At 47.7% G+C, this 17,906-nt stretch overlaps 1 protein-coding gene across 6 annotated transcripts in view; it reads left to right on the forward strand.

The window, feature by feature from the left end:
• AUH (AU RNA binding methylglutaconyl-CoA hydratase) overlaps positions 1–17,647 on the forward strand; it is a 181,138-nt gene extending 163,491 nt beyond the window's left edge. For 4 of the 6 annotated variants that reach the window (XM_059656337.1, XM_059656335.1, XM_059656338.1 and 1 more), the window contains 4 exons: positions 4,946–5,133; positions 10,034–10,084; positions 11,810–11,857; positions 17,227–17,647. In XM_059656337.1, the coding sequence (XP_059512320.1) occupies positions 4,946–5,133; positions 10,034–10,084; positions 11,810–11,857; positions 17,227–17,304 (365 nt within the window). In that variant the 3' untranslated portion in view covers positions 17,305–17,647. Of the gene's footprint in view, positions 1–4,945; positions 5,134–10,033; positions 10,085–11,809; positions 11,858–17,226 lie in introns of those variants that run through there. The other 2 variants (XM_059656336.1, XR_009447564.1) reach the window with 2 other exon arrangements.
• Positions 17,648–17,906: the final 259 nt, after the last annotated feature.

A 17,906-nucleotide genomic window follows, 5' to 3' on the forward strand; every position in this document is an offset into this window, starting at 1 on the left:
CCTCCAGGTTGTCTAGTTTGTTGGAGTAGAGCTGTCCATAGTATTTTTTAACAATCATTTATATTTCTGTGGGGTCTGTTCTTATTTTGCCTCTATCATTTCTGATTTTGTTTATTTGGTTCCCCTCTCTTTGCTTCTTGGTGAGCCTTGCTAGCCTTTCAAAGAACCAGCTCTTGGTTTTTTTGATTTTATGCTATTGTTTTTTTGGTCTCTATGTCATTTATTTCTGCTCTAATCTTTATTATCTCCTTCCTTCTGCTCACTCTGGGGTTTTCTTGTTGCTCTCTTTCTAATTCTTTGAGATGTCGAGTTAGATGATTTACTACCACTTTTTCTTGTTTTTTGAGGTAGGCCTGTAGGGCTATAAACTTCCCTCTCAGGACCGCTTTCATTGTGTCCCATAGGTTTTGGATTGTTGTGTTTTCATTGTCATTAGTTTCCAGGATGTTTTTAATTTCTTCTTTGATCTCATTGGTAACCCAATCAATATTTAATAACATGCTATTCAGCTTCCAAGTGTTTGAGTATTTTGGGTTGTTTTTATTGTAGTTTATTTCTAACTAGGGGCCCGGTGCACGAAATTCGTGCACTGGGTGTGGGGGGGGGGGAGTGTCCCTCAGCCCAGCCTGCCCCCTCTCACATACTGGGAGCCCTCAGGTGTTGACCCCCATCACCTTCCAATCGCAGGATCAGCCCCTTCCCCAGCCTGATGCCTGGGCCAGAGGCGTCAGGCCTGGGCAGGGGACCCTCATTTCCCCCCATCACTGGTTCTGCCCCTAGCCCAGGCCTGATGCCTCTGGCCCAGGCGTCAGGCCTGGGCAGGGGACCCCCAGACCCCTCCGATTGCTGGCTCTGCCCCTTGCCCAGGCCTGACGCCTCCGCCAGAGGCGTAGACCCCCATCACCCTCCGATCGCCTGATCGGCCCCTTGCCCAGGCCTGACACCCCCGCCAGAGGTGTCAGGCTTGGACAGGGGACCCCCATCTCCCCCCGATCACTGGCTCTGGCCCCCGCCCAGGCCTGATGCCTCAGCCAGAGGAGTTGACCCTCATCACCCTCCGATCACCAATCACCGGATCGGCCCCTTGACCAGGCCTGAGGCCTCTGGCAGAGGTGTCAGGCCTGGACAGGGGACCCCCAGCTCCCTGCGGTTGCAGGCTCCACCCCTGCCCAGGCCTAACGCCTCTGACTTAGGCGTCCGGCCCGGGCAGCGGGGACCCGCAGCTGCAGCGGCCCCGAGATCGCGGGCTCCGCTTTAGGCCCAGGCAAGGGACCCCTAGCTCCTGGGACTGCCAGCTTCAACCGTGTCCAGCTCCCATCGCTGGCTCCACCCCTACTTCCTGCTATCACTGGCCAGGGCGGAAAAGGCACCTGATTCTCCGATCATGGCTGGGGGGCAGGGCAAAGGCGGCCCCAGGGCCGCCTTTGCCCTGCCCCCCACCTCTTAGCTCCCCCCTGCGTTTCCGATCACTGTCATTGGCAGGGGGCTTCTTACTGCTTTCCCTTTCGCCTCCCTGCATTGTGCCTACATATGCAAATTAGCGCCATCTTGTTGGCAGTTAACTGCCAATCTTAGTTGGCAGTTAACTGCCAATCTTAGTTGGCAGTTAATTTGCATATAGCCCTGATTAGCCAATGAAAAGGGTATCGCCGTACGCCAATTACCATTTTTCTCTTTTATTAGTGTAGATGTTATGCCATTGTGATCAGAGAAGATGCTTGGTATGATTTCAATCTTCTTGAATTTGGGGAGACTTTGTTTGTGACCCAATATGTGGTCTATTTTTGAAAATGTCCCATGTGCACTTGAGATGAATGTATATTCCGTGGCTTTGGGGTGAAATGTTCTGAAGATGTCAATTAAGTCCATCTGATCTAGTGAGTCATTTAGGATTGCTGTTTCTTTGCTGATTTTTTGTCTAGAGGATTTATCCAGTGATGTCAGTGGTGTATTAAAGTCCCCTACTATGATTGTATTGTTGTTGATCTCTCCCTTGATATCTTCCAGGAGTTTTTTTTTATGTATGTGGGTGCTCCTGCATTGGGTGCATATATGTTTATCAGGGTTATATCTTCTTGTATCAATCCCTTTAGTATTATGAAGTGGCCTTCCTCATCTCTTGTTATGGCCTTCACTTCGATGTCTATTTTGTCTGATATAAGTATTGCTACCCCAGCTCTGAGCAGCAGCATTGCTTACAGTTAGATTTACATTTGTCAGTGCTTCATGTTTTTTCAGACATTTTCTGCCATATTGAGTAAAATACTTATGGACTCACCATTTCTGACTGCTTGGGCAGTGTAAATGTAGTGAATAATGACTGCATTTTCCAGAAGCCATATTCTTTGTGTTTATGTTAAAAAGCAATCCCTGTTGCCCTAGCTGGTTTGGCTCAATGGATAGAGTGTCAGCCTGCGGACTGAAGGGTCCGGGTTTCGATTCTGATCAAGGGCACATGCCCTGGTTGCAGGCTCGATCGCAAGTGGGGGGTGTGCGGGAGGCAGCCGATCAATCAATAAAAATTAAAAATAAAGCAATCCCTGTTGAAAATATCAGCCTTCATCACCCATATTTTCTTTTTTTAAAAAAAATATTTTTATTGATTTCAGAGAGGAAGGGAGAGAGAGATAGAAACATCAATGATGAGAGAGCATCACTGATTGGCTGCCTCCTGCGCGCCTCACACTGGGGATCGAGCCAAAACCAGGACATGTGCCCTGACCGGGAATTGAACCGTGACCTCCTGGTTCATAGGTCAGTGCTCAACTGCTGAGCCACTCCGGCTGGGCCTAATCACCCATATTTCTAAGTATTGGTCAGGGATCTTAATATTGTTGCTTAAACCGCGTCCTTCCCATGAAGCAGCTTTGGCTGGGAAACAGGTGGGGATGGCCTGAGTTACCGAAGGGAACGTTCTTTCTTGAAACTTGTGATCTTATTTTCCATCCCCACTGTTGATGGAGGTGAGAAGAGATGTCTCCTTCCTTTGGAAGGTCCAGAGGTGGGAGCAGCTGTGAGTGCGGGCAGCCGCCAGGTGCCTGGCGTCCTGTGGCTCACTGTCAGGCAGAAGTTGGTTTTTGTATGGAATCACCTTCCTGTTTTTATTGTCATTGGTAACTAACACAGAAAAAAGGTGTAAACTTGTGGCCAACCCAGACACTGAGCTTGTGTGCCTTTTCTCCTCTGAAACTTCGCAATCATCCAGCCCTTGTCTCCGGCACCAGGGCCTGGACAGCTACTCTAAGGACAAGGTTTAGACGAATCTTAGCAGTGTCCCTGTTTCATATTGAAACTACCAATAGTGCCTGCTCTTTAAAAAAATTTTTTTTAATTTTAAAGTATATTTTTATTGTTGATAGTATTACAGATGTCTCCCATTCATCCCCTTTAACTCCCCTCCACCCAGCCCCCAACCTCCCCCGCCCAGGTCATCACCATCCTATTGCCCGTGTCCATGGGCTCTGCATATAAGAATATAAGTTCTTTGGTTTATCTCTTCTCGTCCTCCCAACTCCACGTCGAGGTATGTCAGTCTGTCCCATGCCTCCATGCTTCGGGTCTTATTTTGTTGGTCAGTTCATTTTGTTCATTAGATTCCACAAATAAGTGAAATCATGTGATATTTTTCTTTCTCTGACTGGCTTATTTCGCTTAGCATAATGCTTTCCAGTTCCATCCATGCTGTTGCAAATGGTAGGAGTTCCTTTTTACAGCAGTGTAGTATTCCATTGTGTAGGTGTACCACAGTTTTTAATCCACTCATCTGCTGATGGGAACAGGGGCTGTTTCCTGATCTTAGCTATTGTAAATTGTGCTGCTATGGATGCATATATCCTTTCTGATTGGTGTTTCTGGTTTCTTGGGATATATTCCTAGAAGTGGGATCACTGGGTCAAATGGGAGTTCCATTTTTAGTTTTTTGAGGGAACTCCATACTGTCTTCCATAGTGGCTGCATCAGTCTGCATTCCCACCAGCAGTGCACCAGGGTTCCCTCTTCTCCACGTCCTTGCCAGCATTTGTTGTTTGTTGATGGTAGCCATTCTGGCAGTTGTGAGGTGGTATCTCATTGTGGTTTTAATTTGCATCTCTCTGATGATCAGTGACTTTGAGCATCTTTTCATTTGTCTCTTGAGAATAGTGCCTGCTCTTGTCATGCTTTCTCTCAAATGAGCTCCCAACCTCAGTGTCAGGCAGTTAGTGTTCGCACTGAAAAATAACTTGGCACCAAGCCCATTTTTATGACTAACTGTCTGCTTTTATGTTTATTAAATTAGAATTAGTTCACATGTCATTTACTATAAATGATTCTTTAAAAGCACATGAGCTGAATTTCTAAGAATCGATGAGTTTTACCTAAGCCAATGGGCCTGTCCTCAATCCCCTGTGCATGGCCGAGGTGCAGTGAGCTGGCCCCATGTGCACCTGCTTCCTGCTGGTGAGGACAGGGTTCCATTCGGGAGCTCATGGTGCGCTGCAAAGAGCAGTCTGTGCCAGGTCTCTTAGTAAAGACAGAAGATTCTCAAGTGCTTCTTGATGTTAACTTTATAAACCAACTAGAGGCTCGGTGCACGAATTTGTGCATGGGTGGGGTCCCCCCGATCACCCCACAGCCGGCCAGGGGGAGGGACTATGGGAGGTTGGCTGTAGGAGTGCACTTACCACCAGGGAGCAGCTCCTGCGTTGAGCGTCTGCCCTGGTGGTCAGTGCACATCATAGCAACTGGTCGACCGGTCGTTCCATCGTTCCAGTTGTTTGGTCCTAACAGTCACTTAGGCTTTTATATATATAGATTAAGAGATTGAATTAGTTTTCCAGTTACTAATTTTGACATACAAACTTATGGCCCTGGTTTATTTTTATAAATGAAGAAATGAAATTTTGAAATGTTAGACCTAATGGGTAGCAGATCATTGCCTGCATTTTCTCTCTTCTCCATTCCACAGGGGGGACGCAGCGCCTGCCACGTGCCATTGGGATGTCCCTGGCCAAGGAGCTCATCTTCTCTGCACGGGTGCTCGATGGCCAAGAAGCCAAAGCAGTGGGCTTGGTCAGCCACGTCCTAGAGCAGAACCAGGAGGGCGATGCTGCCTATAGAAAGGCCTTAGACCTGGCGAGAGAGTTCTTACCTCAGGTACCTCCCAGCCCCCTTCCTTTTTCCTCTTTTTAGGTAACTTTATAGCTAACTAACAGACAACGATCATTTCACACAGCCTTAACGTCCTTAGCTTGCTTTCCAAGTAGAGAAGTCCATGGCAGCCGCAGAGTTAGAGCTAGTTGCTGTGCTGGGTTAGCATCAGCAGCCACAGAGTTAGAGCTAGTTGCTGTGCTGGGTTAGCATCAGCAGCCACAGAGCTAGAACTAGTTGCTGTGCTGGGTTAGCATCGGCAGCACAGAGCTAGAACTAGTTGCTGCGCTGGGTTAGCATTGGCAGCGCAGAGCTAGAACTAGTTGCTGTGCTGGGTTAGCATCGGCAGCCACAGAGCTAGAACTAGTTGCTGTGCTGGGTTAGCATTGGCAGCGCAGAGCTAGAACTAGTTGCTGTGCTGGGTTAGCATCGGCAGCCACAGAGCTAGAACTAGTTGCTGTGCTGGGTTAGCATCGGCAGCCACAGAGCTAGAACTAGTTGCTGCGCTGGGTTAGCATTGGCAGCGCAGAGCTAGAACTAGTTGCTGTGCTGGGTTAGCATCGGCAGCCACAGAGCTAGAACTAGTTGCTGCGCTGGGTTAGCATTGGCAGCGCAGAGCTAGAACTAGTTGCTGTGCTGGGTTAGCATCGGCAGCCACAGAGCTAGAACTAGTTGCTGTGCTGGGTTAGCATTGGCAGCGCAGAGCTAGAACTAGTTGCTGTGCTGGGTTAGCATCGGCAGCCACAGAGCTAGAACTAGTTGCTGCGCTGGGTTAGCATTGGCAGCCACAGAGCTAGAACTAGTTGCTGTGCTGGGTTAGCATCGGCAGCCACAGAGCTAGAACTAGTTGCTGCGCTGGGTTAGCATTGGCAGCCACAGAGCTAGAACTAGTTGCTGTGCTGGGTTAGCATCGGCAGCCACAGAGCTAGAACTAGTTGCTGTGCTGGGTTAGCATCGGCAGCCACAGAGCTAGAGCTAGTTGCTGTGCTGGGTTAGCATCGGCAGCCACAGAGCTAGAGCTAGTTGCTGTGCTGGGTTAGCATCGGCAGCACAGAGCTAGAGCTAGTTGCTGTGCTGGGTTAGCATCGGCAGCACAGAGCTAGAGCTAGTTGCTGTGCTGGGTTAGCATTGGCAGCCACAGAGCTAGAACTAGTTGCTGTGCTGGGTTAGCATTGGCAGCCACAGAGCTAGAGCTAGTTGCTGTGCTGGGTTAGCATCGGCAGCCACAGAGCTAGAACTAGTTGCTGTGCTGGGTTAGCATCGGCAGCCACAGAGCTAGAGCTAGTTGCTGTGCTGGGTTAGCATCGGCAGCCACAGAGCTAGAGCTAGTTGCTGTGCTGGGTTAGCATTGGCAGCGCAGAGCTAACCTGCAGATGGAGGAGGCCGAGGACACGCTGCTCACTGTGAGGTGTGTCACAGGCATGTTCGTCTCATGCCAGAACTTCCCAGCCGAGAGGGTCTTGTTATATAAACAGTTAGCGACTCCTCTTTATCCCCAGGGGAGCACCAGGTGTGACACCCCTACCCATTTCTGGAGTCAAAAACTCCTTGTGACTCCCTCACCTAATGCAAACGGACGCAGTCTATTTGGGGACACGGGTTCCTTGGGACTCGCGTGCTCTCCCTTTCAAGAACCCCTTGCATTTGCTGGGAGCTTTACTTCCAGTGTCAGAATGTGTTCCTGGAGTCCTTTGCTGTCAGAAAAAGGCCAGGCCTGCTGTGACACACCTGTCCCAGATCTGTCAGAGGTGACACACCTGTCCCAGGGCTATGTGGTGACACACCTGTCCCAGGGCTATGAGGTAACACACCTGTCCCAGATCTGTCAGAGGTGACACACCTGTCCCAGGGCTGTCAGAGGTGACACACCTGTCCCAGGGATATGAGGTGACACACCTGTCCCTAGGGCTGTCAGAGGTGACATACCTGTCCCAGGGCTGTAAGAGGTGACACACCTGTCCCAGATCTGGCAGAGGTGACACACCTGTCCCAGGGCTATGAGGTGACACACCTGTCCCAGGGCTGTCAGAGGTGACACACCTGTCCCAGGGCTGTCAGAGGTGACACACCTGTCCCAGGGATATGAGGTGACACACCTGTCCCTAGGGCTGTCAGAGGTGACATACCTGTCCCAGGGCTGTCAGAGGTGACACACCTGTCCCAGGACTATGAGGTAACACACCTGTCCCAGGGCTGTCAGAGGTGACATACCTGTCCCAGGGCTGTCAGAGGTGACACACCTGTCCCAGGGCTGTCAGAGGTAACACACCTGTCCTAGGGCTGTCAGAGGTGACACACCTGTCCCAGGGCTGTCAGAGGTAACACACCTGTCCCAGGGCTGTCAGAGGTGACACACCTGTCCCAGGACTATGAGGTAACACACCTGTCCCAGGGCTATGAGGTGACACACCTGTCCCAGGGCTGTCAGAGGTGACACACCTGTCCCCAGAGCTGTCAGAGGTGACACACCTGTCCCAGGGCTTTGAGGTGACACACCTGTCCCAGGGCTGTCAGAGGTAACACACCTATCCCAGGGCTGTCAGAGGTGACACACCTGTCCCAGGGCTATGAGGTGACCCACCTGTCCCAGGGCTGTCAGAGGTGACACACCTGTCCCAGGGATATGAGGTGACACACCTGTCCCTAGGGCTGTCAGAGGTGACACATCTGTCCCCAGAGCTGTCAGAGGTGACCCACCTGTCCCAGGCCTATGAGTGACACACCTGTCCCAGGGCTGTCAGAGGTGACACACATATCCCCAGGGCTGTCAGAGGTGACACACCTGTCCCAGGCCTATGAGTGACACACCTGTCTCAGGGCTGTCAGAGGTGACACACCTGTCTCAGGGCTGTCAGAGGTGACACACCTCTCCAGGGCTGTCAGAGGGGACACACCTGTCCCGGGACTATGAGGTAACACACCTGTCCCAGGGCTGTCAGAGGTGACACACCTGTCCCAGGGCTGTCAGAGGTGACACACCTGTCCCAGGGCTGTCAGAGGTGACACACCTGTCCCAGGGCTGTCAGAGGTGACACACCTGTCCCAGGGCTGTCAGAGGTAACACACCTGTCCCAGGGCTGTCAGAGGTGACACACCTACCTGTCCCAGGGCTATGAGGTGACACACCTCCCCCAGGGCTATGAGTTGACACACCTGTCCCAGGGCTGTCAGAGGTGACACACCTGTCCCAGGGCTGTCAGAGATGACACACCTGTCCCAGGGCTGTCAGAGGTGACACACCTGTCCCAGGGCTGTCAGAGGTGACACACCTGTCCCAGGGCTGTCAGAGGTGACACACCTGTCCCAGGGCTGTCAGAGATGACACACCTGTCCCAGGGCTGTCAGAGGTGACACACCTGTCCCAGGGCTATGAGGTGACACACCTGTCCCAGGGCTGTCAGAGGTGACACAGCTGTCCCAGGGCTATGAGGTGACTCACTTGTCCCAAGGGCTGTCAGGGGCTGGTGCTGGTACTGCTTCAGTCCTCCTTGATTAGCATGTGAGCTCTAAGCTCTCTCAGAGCAGGGCCCTCAGATAATTTGTTCCCCATGGAAGGCAACAGAGCCTTACACTCTGAATCGATGGAGAGGGAGCAAATAGAAAAGACTGTTATTGCTGTTAAGAAAAAAGAAGACACTCACTGTTACTTCAGTAATTATATTTCTCAAAAATTTTAGGGAAATGTCTACCTTTAGAGGGATTAAAGGTACAGGTATCAGAAGTCATAGTTTAAGTGTTAGTTAGCTAACTGCCCTTGGCTTCCACCTTCATGACCAACCCGTCAGGTAAATCGGGCACTTGAGCAGGCTGTGGCCTGGTCCCAGTCCTGATAGGTGCTCCCGGCTGGACGGAGTTCAGCTCCTCTCCAGAGCCCCACCCTGTGTCCCGGGTCCTCTGGCTCCAGAATCCTCAGTCTCCGAGACCCTCGGGGCGTTGGTGCCGTCATTGTCCTCAGCTCCCCCTGCGTGGTCCCCCCCACTTTCCCGCCCCAGCTGCTGTGCACCCCATGCTCCACATGGAAGCGCTGCGGGCCTCCCGTGGTGCCTGGGGACCGGCCTCTGAGAACACGAGTGGCAAAAACGAACTCCTCCCGTCAGGATGATGCCGAGTGACATCAGCAGATGCCTAACTGTGACGCCAGACGCAGCAGTTACACAGCCATTGGGGGGGTCATCTTTACTTTATGTTCTTTGTCACTGAAAGGTGACTCTTCCAAATAACTAGAAAGCTTCTCTGAACTTCCTATTTCCAGGTGATTTCTGTATTGGATGTCACTTCCATTTTCCTGTCTGAGAAAAAGGCTTATCTAGAGGAGAGGCATTGGTTTAGTATCTGGGAGAGCAGCTAAGCCAACCAGTCGGTATCTAAGCCTTTCCAGTTCCCTGAGCCTTGCTGGCCAGGGTGTGGCTGCGGCAGAGCCTGGCGGCCCTGGGAGCATGCTGGCCAGCAGCCGGCCCAGCCCGAGGGGGGGCGCTCAGTGAGGGGAGCACTGGTGTCAAAATAAATGACTGATTATTCCTAAAGAGCACTGCCGTGTGCATACCAGGGTGCAGATCCTGCTGGAAGATTCGTGGCCTGGGCACTGGTTTGGACATATAGAGAGGATGAATGAAAGGAGATAGACGAAACAAGTATACAAGATGAGTGTGGATGGGAGAGTTGGAAGGGGTCGACCTCAGCGAATGTATCTCAATCAGATTGAGGACTTTTTTAGCAAAGGCCAGCTTAGGAGTACCTAATTAAGTTAATAACAATGTACCTACCTATATAGTTTAAGTTTAAAAATTTTGGCTCTCAAAAGAAATTTCAATCGTTGTACTGTTGATATTTGGCTCTGTTGACTAATGAGTTTGCCGACCACTGGCATAGATAGCGATTAAATCTGTTTTTTTAATTTTAATTTTAGGGACCTGTTGCAATGCGAGTGGCAAAATTAGCAATTAATCAGGGGATGGAGGTAAGTTACTTAATGGTTGAGTTTTGTTGGAGTAGGTAATGGAGATTTAATTTAAATGAACCATCTTTAGACTTCTACATTATATTTTAATGTTCTAAAATATAGCTGTTTCATTGCCACTGTTACTGAAAGCTACTGAGATTCTTTTTATTTTATTTTATTTATCTTTACTGTTGAAAATATTACAGATGTCCCTTTTTTTCCCCATTGACCCCCCCAACCCCCCCCCCCCCCCCCGGCCTTCACCGCGCTATTGTCTGTGTCCATGGGCTGTGCATATATGCATACAAGGTCCTCTTCCCAGCCCCCGACCCCCGCCTTCCCTCTGAGATTCCACAGTCTGTTCTATGCTTCTGTGTCTCTGGGTCTGTTTTGTTCATCAGTTTATTGTGTTCATTGTCTTTCTCTGACTGCCTTATTTCACTTAGCATAATACTTGTTTAATTCTGCAAATAGGTGTTAGTGAACTTATAATCACAGAATTCGGTGATTTCTCTGATGGCCGCACAGCTTGTGGTTTTCCCATTGAGTTAATAGACTTCCTGACTGTAGTCCATAGAGAACCAGAGCAAAGGGCCTTCTGCGCATTCTCAGTGCCGGCACCTTGATAGCGAACACGCATAGGGCGCCTGGCTCTGCACCTTGCACTCCTAGGTGCTGCCTGCTTCACGCATCTCCCTGCAGGTGCTGCCAGGCGTGTCCTGGACCATCCTGGGCGGGGCTATGGCAGTGGAGGCCAGGCCGGGCCGGGCAGGGCAGGCAGCCGTTGGCGTGGGCTTGCACTTGCAGCAGTTCTGTTTTGGTTAAATGATGGAGTTTTTAAGAAAGATGCTTATTCCTTGCATATCCAGAGCCCACTGTATTATCCTGGGCTTCCTAGCAGTAAAAAGAAATTGAATTTGTTAGCAATAATGCAGTTTTTAACATTTACAAAGTACTTGATTGGTTTTTAAAATTCTTACATAATAGTAACAATATTTAATAGCAAACACCTTATGTGACCCTGGCTGTGTGCCCTGGCCGTCTCACACACATACACCCCCCCCCCCACACACACACACACCTCATTTTATTGCACTTTATTGTGCTTAACAGATAATTGCATTTCCATCAACAACCAGGCAAGACCCTCCAACAGCACAGACACGCAGACTCACTGAAGGCTCAGGTGATGGCTAGCATTTTTAGCAATACAGTATGTTTTAACTAAGAAATGCACATTCTTGTCTTAGACATAGTGCTATTGCACACTTAATGAACTACAGTGTAGTGTAAACACAACTTTTATCTGTGGAGGGAAACCAAAACCGTGTGACTTTACTGTGGCATGTGCTTTATCGCTGTGAACTGGAGCCGAGCCCGCAGCGTCTCTGAGTTCTGCCTGTGTGTCTAGGCACTTCATAGCGTCCTCACCCGCATTAGTTCGCCTCACCCTCACAGCACCCTTGATTGGTAGGAGCTGGGTGAGCCCCTGTGCAGACGCCTCTCACCTCTCACGCACAGGGAGGTGAAATACCGCCCCAGGGCCTCACAGCTCCCCCGTGGTGGAGGCCGATGTGAGCCAGGCCTCAGTTCCAGAGCCCCCTCCTGGGGTCTTCCTTGCGATTTGCCACCTTACAGCGAAGGCTCTGTTCTCTGGGGATAGGGTGTGAGTTTGATTTACATTGAGTATCCCGTGCTTTAAAAAGGAATTCCTGCTGACGTGAACTATGCTTTTATCCTCAGGTCGATTTAGTAACAGGGTTGGCCATAGAAGAAGCTTGCTATGCTCAGGTATGTAACACAGTCACAGTCAGTGCCTTCGGTGTAAGTCAGATGAATTATACATGGTGAGCAAGGTCACACTCACTCCGAAGCCACACAAATGTTAAAATGGTTTCTATTTGACTGTTTCCAGCTCTTTTGGTTGATTCTGTTCACAGACTAATGACTCTTATCTACATAATTTAGAAAACTCTTAGAACAATTTAGTACCATTTGTGCTAGAGCTGTCTCTCTGACTCAGGTTTTTCTTGTGGGTGTGACTTGACCCCTCACTGCAGGTGCAGCGTGGAGGTGGGAGGCGGGCAGCGTGAGCAGGTGCCTGCTGCGGAACATAGGTGTTGAAGACTCACTGCTTTTCCTGGCATTCGCAGCCTTCCCTGGCCCTAATTCAAGTACCCAGTTTCCTGTTTTGTACACAAATTATTGGGGCTTTCTGTAGAGGAACAAACGGTCCTTCCTTCCTCCCTGTCTCCCCTCCCCCTTCCTCCGTCCATCTTCCCTTCTGTTTTTCTGAAAGATGAACTGTTTTAGAGCACCTAAAGTAGCAAAAACGCTTTGTCCTGCCTTTCCTGAGAATTAGAAACTGCCTCAGCCTCCATTAGGCGGTGGTCGTGGAAGGAGCGTGGGTGGAGTTACTCTGCCTGGGCGCGTGGAAGCCACCACCTGTTGTTGGTGAGCACATGCCGTGAATGCCGTGAACTATAGCCTTGTACGGAGCCTCTGAGGCCAAAGAAAAAGCCTAAAAGCATATTTGGCCACAAATCACACCTTAACAAACGTAAAGGAACAGAAATCATACCAAGTATTCTGCCAGACCACAGTGGAATTGAACTAGAAATATAGGTGGAAAATCCCACTTTTCAATGGTGTGTTTTAATCTTTAATGAAGGTTAAGCAAGACATATGTGTCAAAGAAGAAGTTTCAAGAGAAATTCAGATGTTGCTGAACTGAATCAAAATGAAAATGAAATTTACCAAAATTTGTGGGAATGCATTGAAAGCAATTGCTTTGAGAGAATTTGTAGCATTGAATGCATATATTAGAAAAGAAGAAATATCTAAATCAATAAGTTTCTACTTTATAACTAAGAGCAAGTTAAATGTAAAGTAAGCAGAAGAAAAAATAAACTTTAGAGCAGAAATCAATGAAAATAGAAAAACAATAGAAAAAGATCAACAAAACCAAAAGTTGGTTCTTTGTAAAACTCTATAATATTTATAAACTTCTAGCCAGGCAACCAAGGATAAAAGAGAGAAGATAAAAATTACCAACATCAGAAATGCAAGAAGGTCCATCACTACAGATCCCATGGACACTAAGAATAATAAAGGAATACTATCAACAGCTCTTTGCCCCAAAATCTGATAACCTAGATAAAATGGACCAATTCCTTGAAATACACAAAATACCAGAATTTGCACAAGGAAAAATCATCTGAGTAGTATGTTTGTTAAAGAAATTAAATCAATAATTAACTTTCCAAAATAGGAAGCACCAGACCCAGGTGGGTTCACTGGTGAATTCTTTCTGACATATAAGGAAGAAATTATATCAGGTCTTTTTCAGAAAATAGAAGTAGAAGAAACACTTTCTGAAACTTATTCTATGAGAGCAGTATTGCCTTGTTACAAAAACTAAAGAAATTACAAAAAAAGGAAAACTGCAGACTTCTATTTCTGATGAACATAGATATAAAAATTCTCAACGAAGTATTAGCAAATCCAATCCAACAATGTATAACAAGAATTATATGCCATAGCCAGATATGCAAGGCTCATTCAACACTTGAAAATCAATTAATGTAATCCACCACATCAATAGACTAAGCAGGATAAATATAATTATATTAACAGATGAGGAAAAGGCATTTGACAAAATCCAACACCCATTCATGATTAAAAACTCTCAGCAAATTATGATTAGAGGGGAGCTTTCTCAACTTAATAAGAATGTCTACAGAAACCTACAGCTAATATATTTAACTAGAGTCTGTGCACCAGTGGGATCCCTCAGCCTGGCCTGCACCCTTTTGCAATCCGGGACCCCTCGGGGGATGTCGGACTGCCGGTTACGGCCCAATCCCCGCAGGCCAGGCCAAGGGACTCCACAGGTGCACGAATTCATGCACCAGGCCTCTAGTATGAATATAAGATCTTTGGTAATCTCTTCCCACCCTCCATCCTCCCCCCTTCCCTCTGAAATTCATCAGTCTGTTCCATGTTTCCATATCTGTGCATTGAGTGTCTGCCCTCTGGTGGTCAGTGTATGTCATAGCTATGGGTCAAATGGTCGCTTAGGCTTTTATATATATACTAGGGGCCCGGTGCACGAAATTCGTGCACTGGGTGTGTGTGGGGGGGAGTGTCCCTCAGCCCAGCCTGCCCCCTCTCACATACTGGGAGCCCTCAGGCGTTGACCCCCATCACCCTCCAATAGCAGGATCGGGGCAGCTGCAGTGGCCCCACGATCGTGGGCTTCGCTTTAGGCCCAGGCAAGGGGCCCCTAGCTCTTGGGACTGCCAGCTTCGACCGTGCCCAACTCCCATCGCTGGCTCCACCCCTACTTCCTGCTATCACTGGCCAGGGCAGCAAAGGCGCCTGATTCTCCATCATGGCTGGGGGGCAGGGCAAAGGCGACCCCAGGGCCACCTTCGCCCTGCCCCCCAGCTCTTGGCTCCTCCCTAGGTTTCCGATCACTGTCAGTGGCAGGGGGCTTCTTCCTGCTTTCCCTTTCGACTCCCTGCATTGTGCCTACATATGCAAATTAACCGCCATCTTGTTGGCAGTTAACTGCCAATCTTAGTTGGCAGTTAATTTGCATATAGCCCTGATTAGCCAATGAAAAGGGTAGCTCGTACGCCAATTACCATTTTTCTCTTTTATTAGTGTTGATAGATGATAAGGAATAGGGCAAGGATGTACCCTCTTACCACTTCTTTTTAGCATCTACCAGAAGTTCTAGCTAATAGGATAAGACAAAAAGAAATGAAAGTTGTACAGATTGGGAGGGAGGAAATAAAACTGTATTTATATATTACATGATTGCCTATGTAGAAAACCCCAAAGAATCAACCAGAAAATAATACTAACTCATAAGCAAGTACAGCAAGATTGCATAACACGGGGTTAATATATACAAAAGTAAGTTGCTTCCCTGTATACCAGCAATGAAGAATTTTAAATTAAAAGCACAATATTATTTACATTAGCAAAAAAAATAATACTTGGGTATAAATCTAACAAAATATTTGCAAGGTCTATAGAAGGAAAACTAAAAAACTGGTGAAAAATCAAAATCTAAGTAAGCCTGGCTGGAGTGGCTCAGTGGTTGAGTATTGACCTTTGAACCAGGAGATCACAGTTCCATTCCTGGTCAGGGCACATGCCCGGGTTGCAGGCTTAATCCTCTGTGGGGGCGTGCAGGAGGCAGCCGATCCATGATTCTCTCTCATCATTGACGTTTCTATATCTCCCTCTCCTTTCCTCTCTGAAACCAATAAAGATACATTAAAAAAAAAAAGATCTAAGTCAATGGAGAGATGGCCCATGTTTATGGATAATAGGATTTAATATTATTAAGATTTCACTTCTTCACAACATGACCTATATAACAGTTCAATCCCAATAAAAATCCCAACAGGTTACTTCTTTATATCGGCAAACTGTTTCTAAAGTTTATATGGAAAGTCCAAACCCCAGGTTACCCAACACGAGATTGAAGAAGAACAAAGTTTGAAGACTGACACTACCCAACTTCAAGACTAACTATAAAGCTACAGCAATCAAGACAGTGTGGTAGTGGCCAAAAGACAGACAAATAGATCACTGGGACAGGATGGGGAATCCAGAAGTAGACGCACTCAGATACAGTTAGCTGATCTTTGACACTTACAAAACAGTGAATCTAGACACTGGCTTTACATAAACTTAACTCAGAATGGCCATAGACTTTCCAATGGAAAATGATAAACCTCTTGAAGATAACAGAAAATCTAGGTGACTTTGGATTTGGCAGTGACTTTTTAGATATACCACCGGAAGTGTAAAAATGAGAGGAAAAAATCATGTTTGACTTTATTAAAATGAATACTCTGCAAAAGGCACAGCAAAGAGAATAAAAAGACAAGCTGCAGTCTGCGGGGACGGGGGTGGGGGGTGGGCGGAATCTTTGCAAAACAGTTATGAAGGGTGTATGTCTAAACAAAAAAGAACTTAAAACTCAGCAACAAGAAAATAACTCGTTGAAAGGTGGGTAAGAGATTTGAACACAGACCTCACCAGAGTAGATGTACAGACGGCAAATGAGCAGACGAAAAGATCCTTAACATACGTCATTAAGAAATGTAAATAAAAATGAGCTACGATTTGGCCATTTCTTACAAAGTGAAGCCGTCTGACCCTGTGGTCCAGCAGGATGTGTTTAAGCAGGCGAGCTGAGACTTCCGTCCACACAAAGCCTGCACCATGTCCAGGGCAGCGTTACTTACAATGCCCAGACGGCCTTCGGGAGGCGATGGGTAGACTGTGGGGCCCCGACAGTGGAGTATTAGCCACGATAACAGGACATGACTTGCCCTGCCACAGAAAGGCATAAGAAACTGTCATGCGGATTGCTAAGTGCAGGACTGCCACCTAAAAGGCTGCACACTACATGCTTTCAACCATGTGCCATTCTGGAAGAGGCAGAGGGTCGGGCAGGGATGAATTGCGGGCCACCCGGGATGTTTAAAGCGGGAACGTTTCTGTAGGACACTGTCTGGAGGATCCGCACGCACATTGTCAGAGTCCATGGAAGATGCCACTCAGTGAGCCCTAATGCAAACTCTGGGCTTCAGTTAATAATAATATGTGGATGTTGGTTTCATCAGTTGTAACAAATGTACCACAGTCAGGCAAGGTATTAATATTAGAGGATGGTTGGGGTCCTGAGGGAGTCTATGGCAGCAGTCGGCAAACTGCTGCTCACGAGCCACATGCAGCTCTTTGGCCCCTTGAGTGTGGCCACAAAGTTTCAATCGCACTGTACGTGCGCGCCCGCACATGGTATTTTGTGGAAGAGCCACACTCAAGGGGCCACAGTTTGCCGACCACTGGTCTATGGGAACTCTGAACTGTGGCTCAATTTTTTGTGTGAACCTAACCTAAAATTGTCTAAAAAATAAAGCCTATTAATTTTTAAAGTATATTTGAAATGGAGAAAAACCATAGTTGGAATTGGAATAATAAATTTGGACACATAATTAGGATTGTTCAAATGACTACTAGATTTCAAAATTTTAGATTGTGTTCTAATTCGTTTTCTTTGATAAAACTTGTCAAAACTGTTTTCCCAGTTTTTACTTTTTGGTACACATCACATAATGTTTTGTTTCTCTTAGACCATTCCAACGAAAGACAGACTTGAAGGTCTTCTGGCTTTTAAGGAGAAAAGATCCCCTCGCTATAAGGGGGAGTAGAACAGACAGCGGCCTTGGAAGTGTGAGTGTAACAGTGTGCTTCTGGGAATGGCTCAGCGCCTGATCTCCGTGACCAAAGCGAGGAGCGGCGAGCCGGCGGCGCCCCTGGAGGCGGCCCACGTGCACTTGTCCCACTGTAATGCCACTCAGCCAGAGTGTAAGCTAGTGTCCCGTCGAAACAGATCCAAACGTAGGTAGGCATTCTAAGACATTTCCTGCATATGAAGCTTTCTGTTCTTAGTTTTTGATGTGAATAATGTATATACTGCACTTCAGGAATAATGTTGATTGTAAGTCTACTGTGCTGCAATATGAAAATAAAATTATTTCTATAGACCCAAAATGCGAAGTTATACAAGTAAGTTTCTAAGGGTTCACACACACACACGTGCATCTCACACTGTAAAATGATTGCATAGATATTCTAAGTGAAATTGATCAGATCTAAATAAAATTAGTGAGAAGAAACTTGGGAGTTTTTTTCTCACCCCATTCTTTTCTAATTGAATAAAACATCGTGTGTTGGATTTTAGAAGAAACCAGCTTTCCCTGCTGGTTCTCTCTGGTGAGCTCAGTCGTCAGAGACAGGCCTGGCACCTGCT

Source organism: Myotis daubentonii, chromosome 11 (assembly GCF_963259705.1).
Source record: "Myotis daubentonii chromosome 11, mMyoDau2.1, whole genome shotgun sequence".
Lineage (NCBI taxonomy): Eukaryota > Metazoa > Chordata > Mammalia > Chiroptera > Vespertilionidae > Myotis > Myotis daubentonii.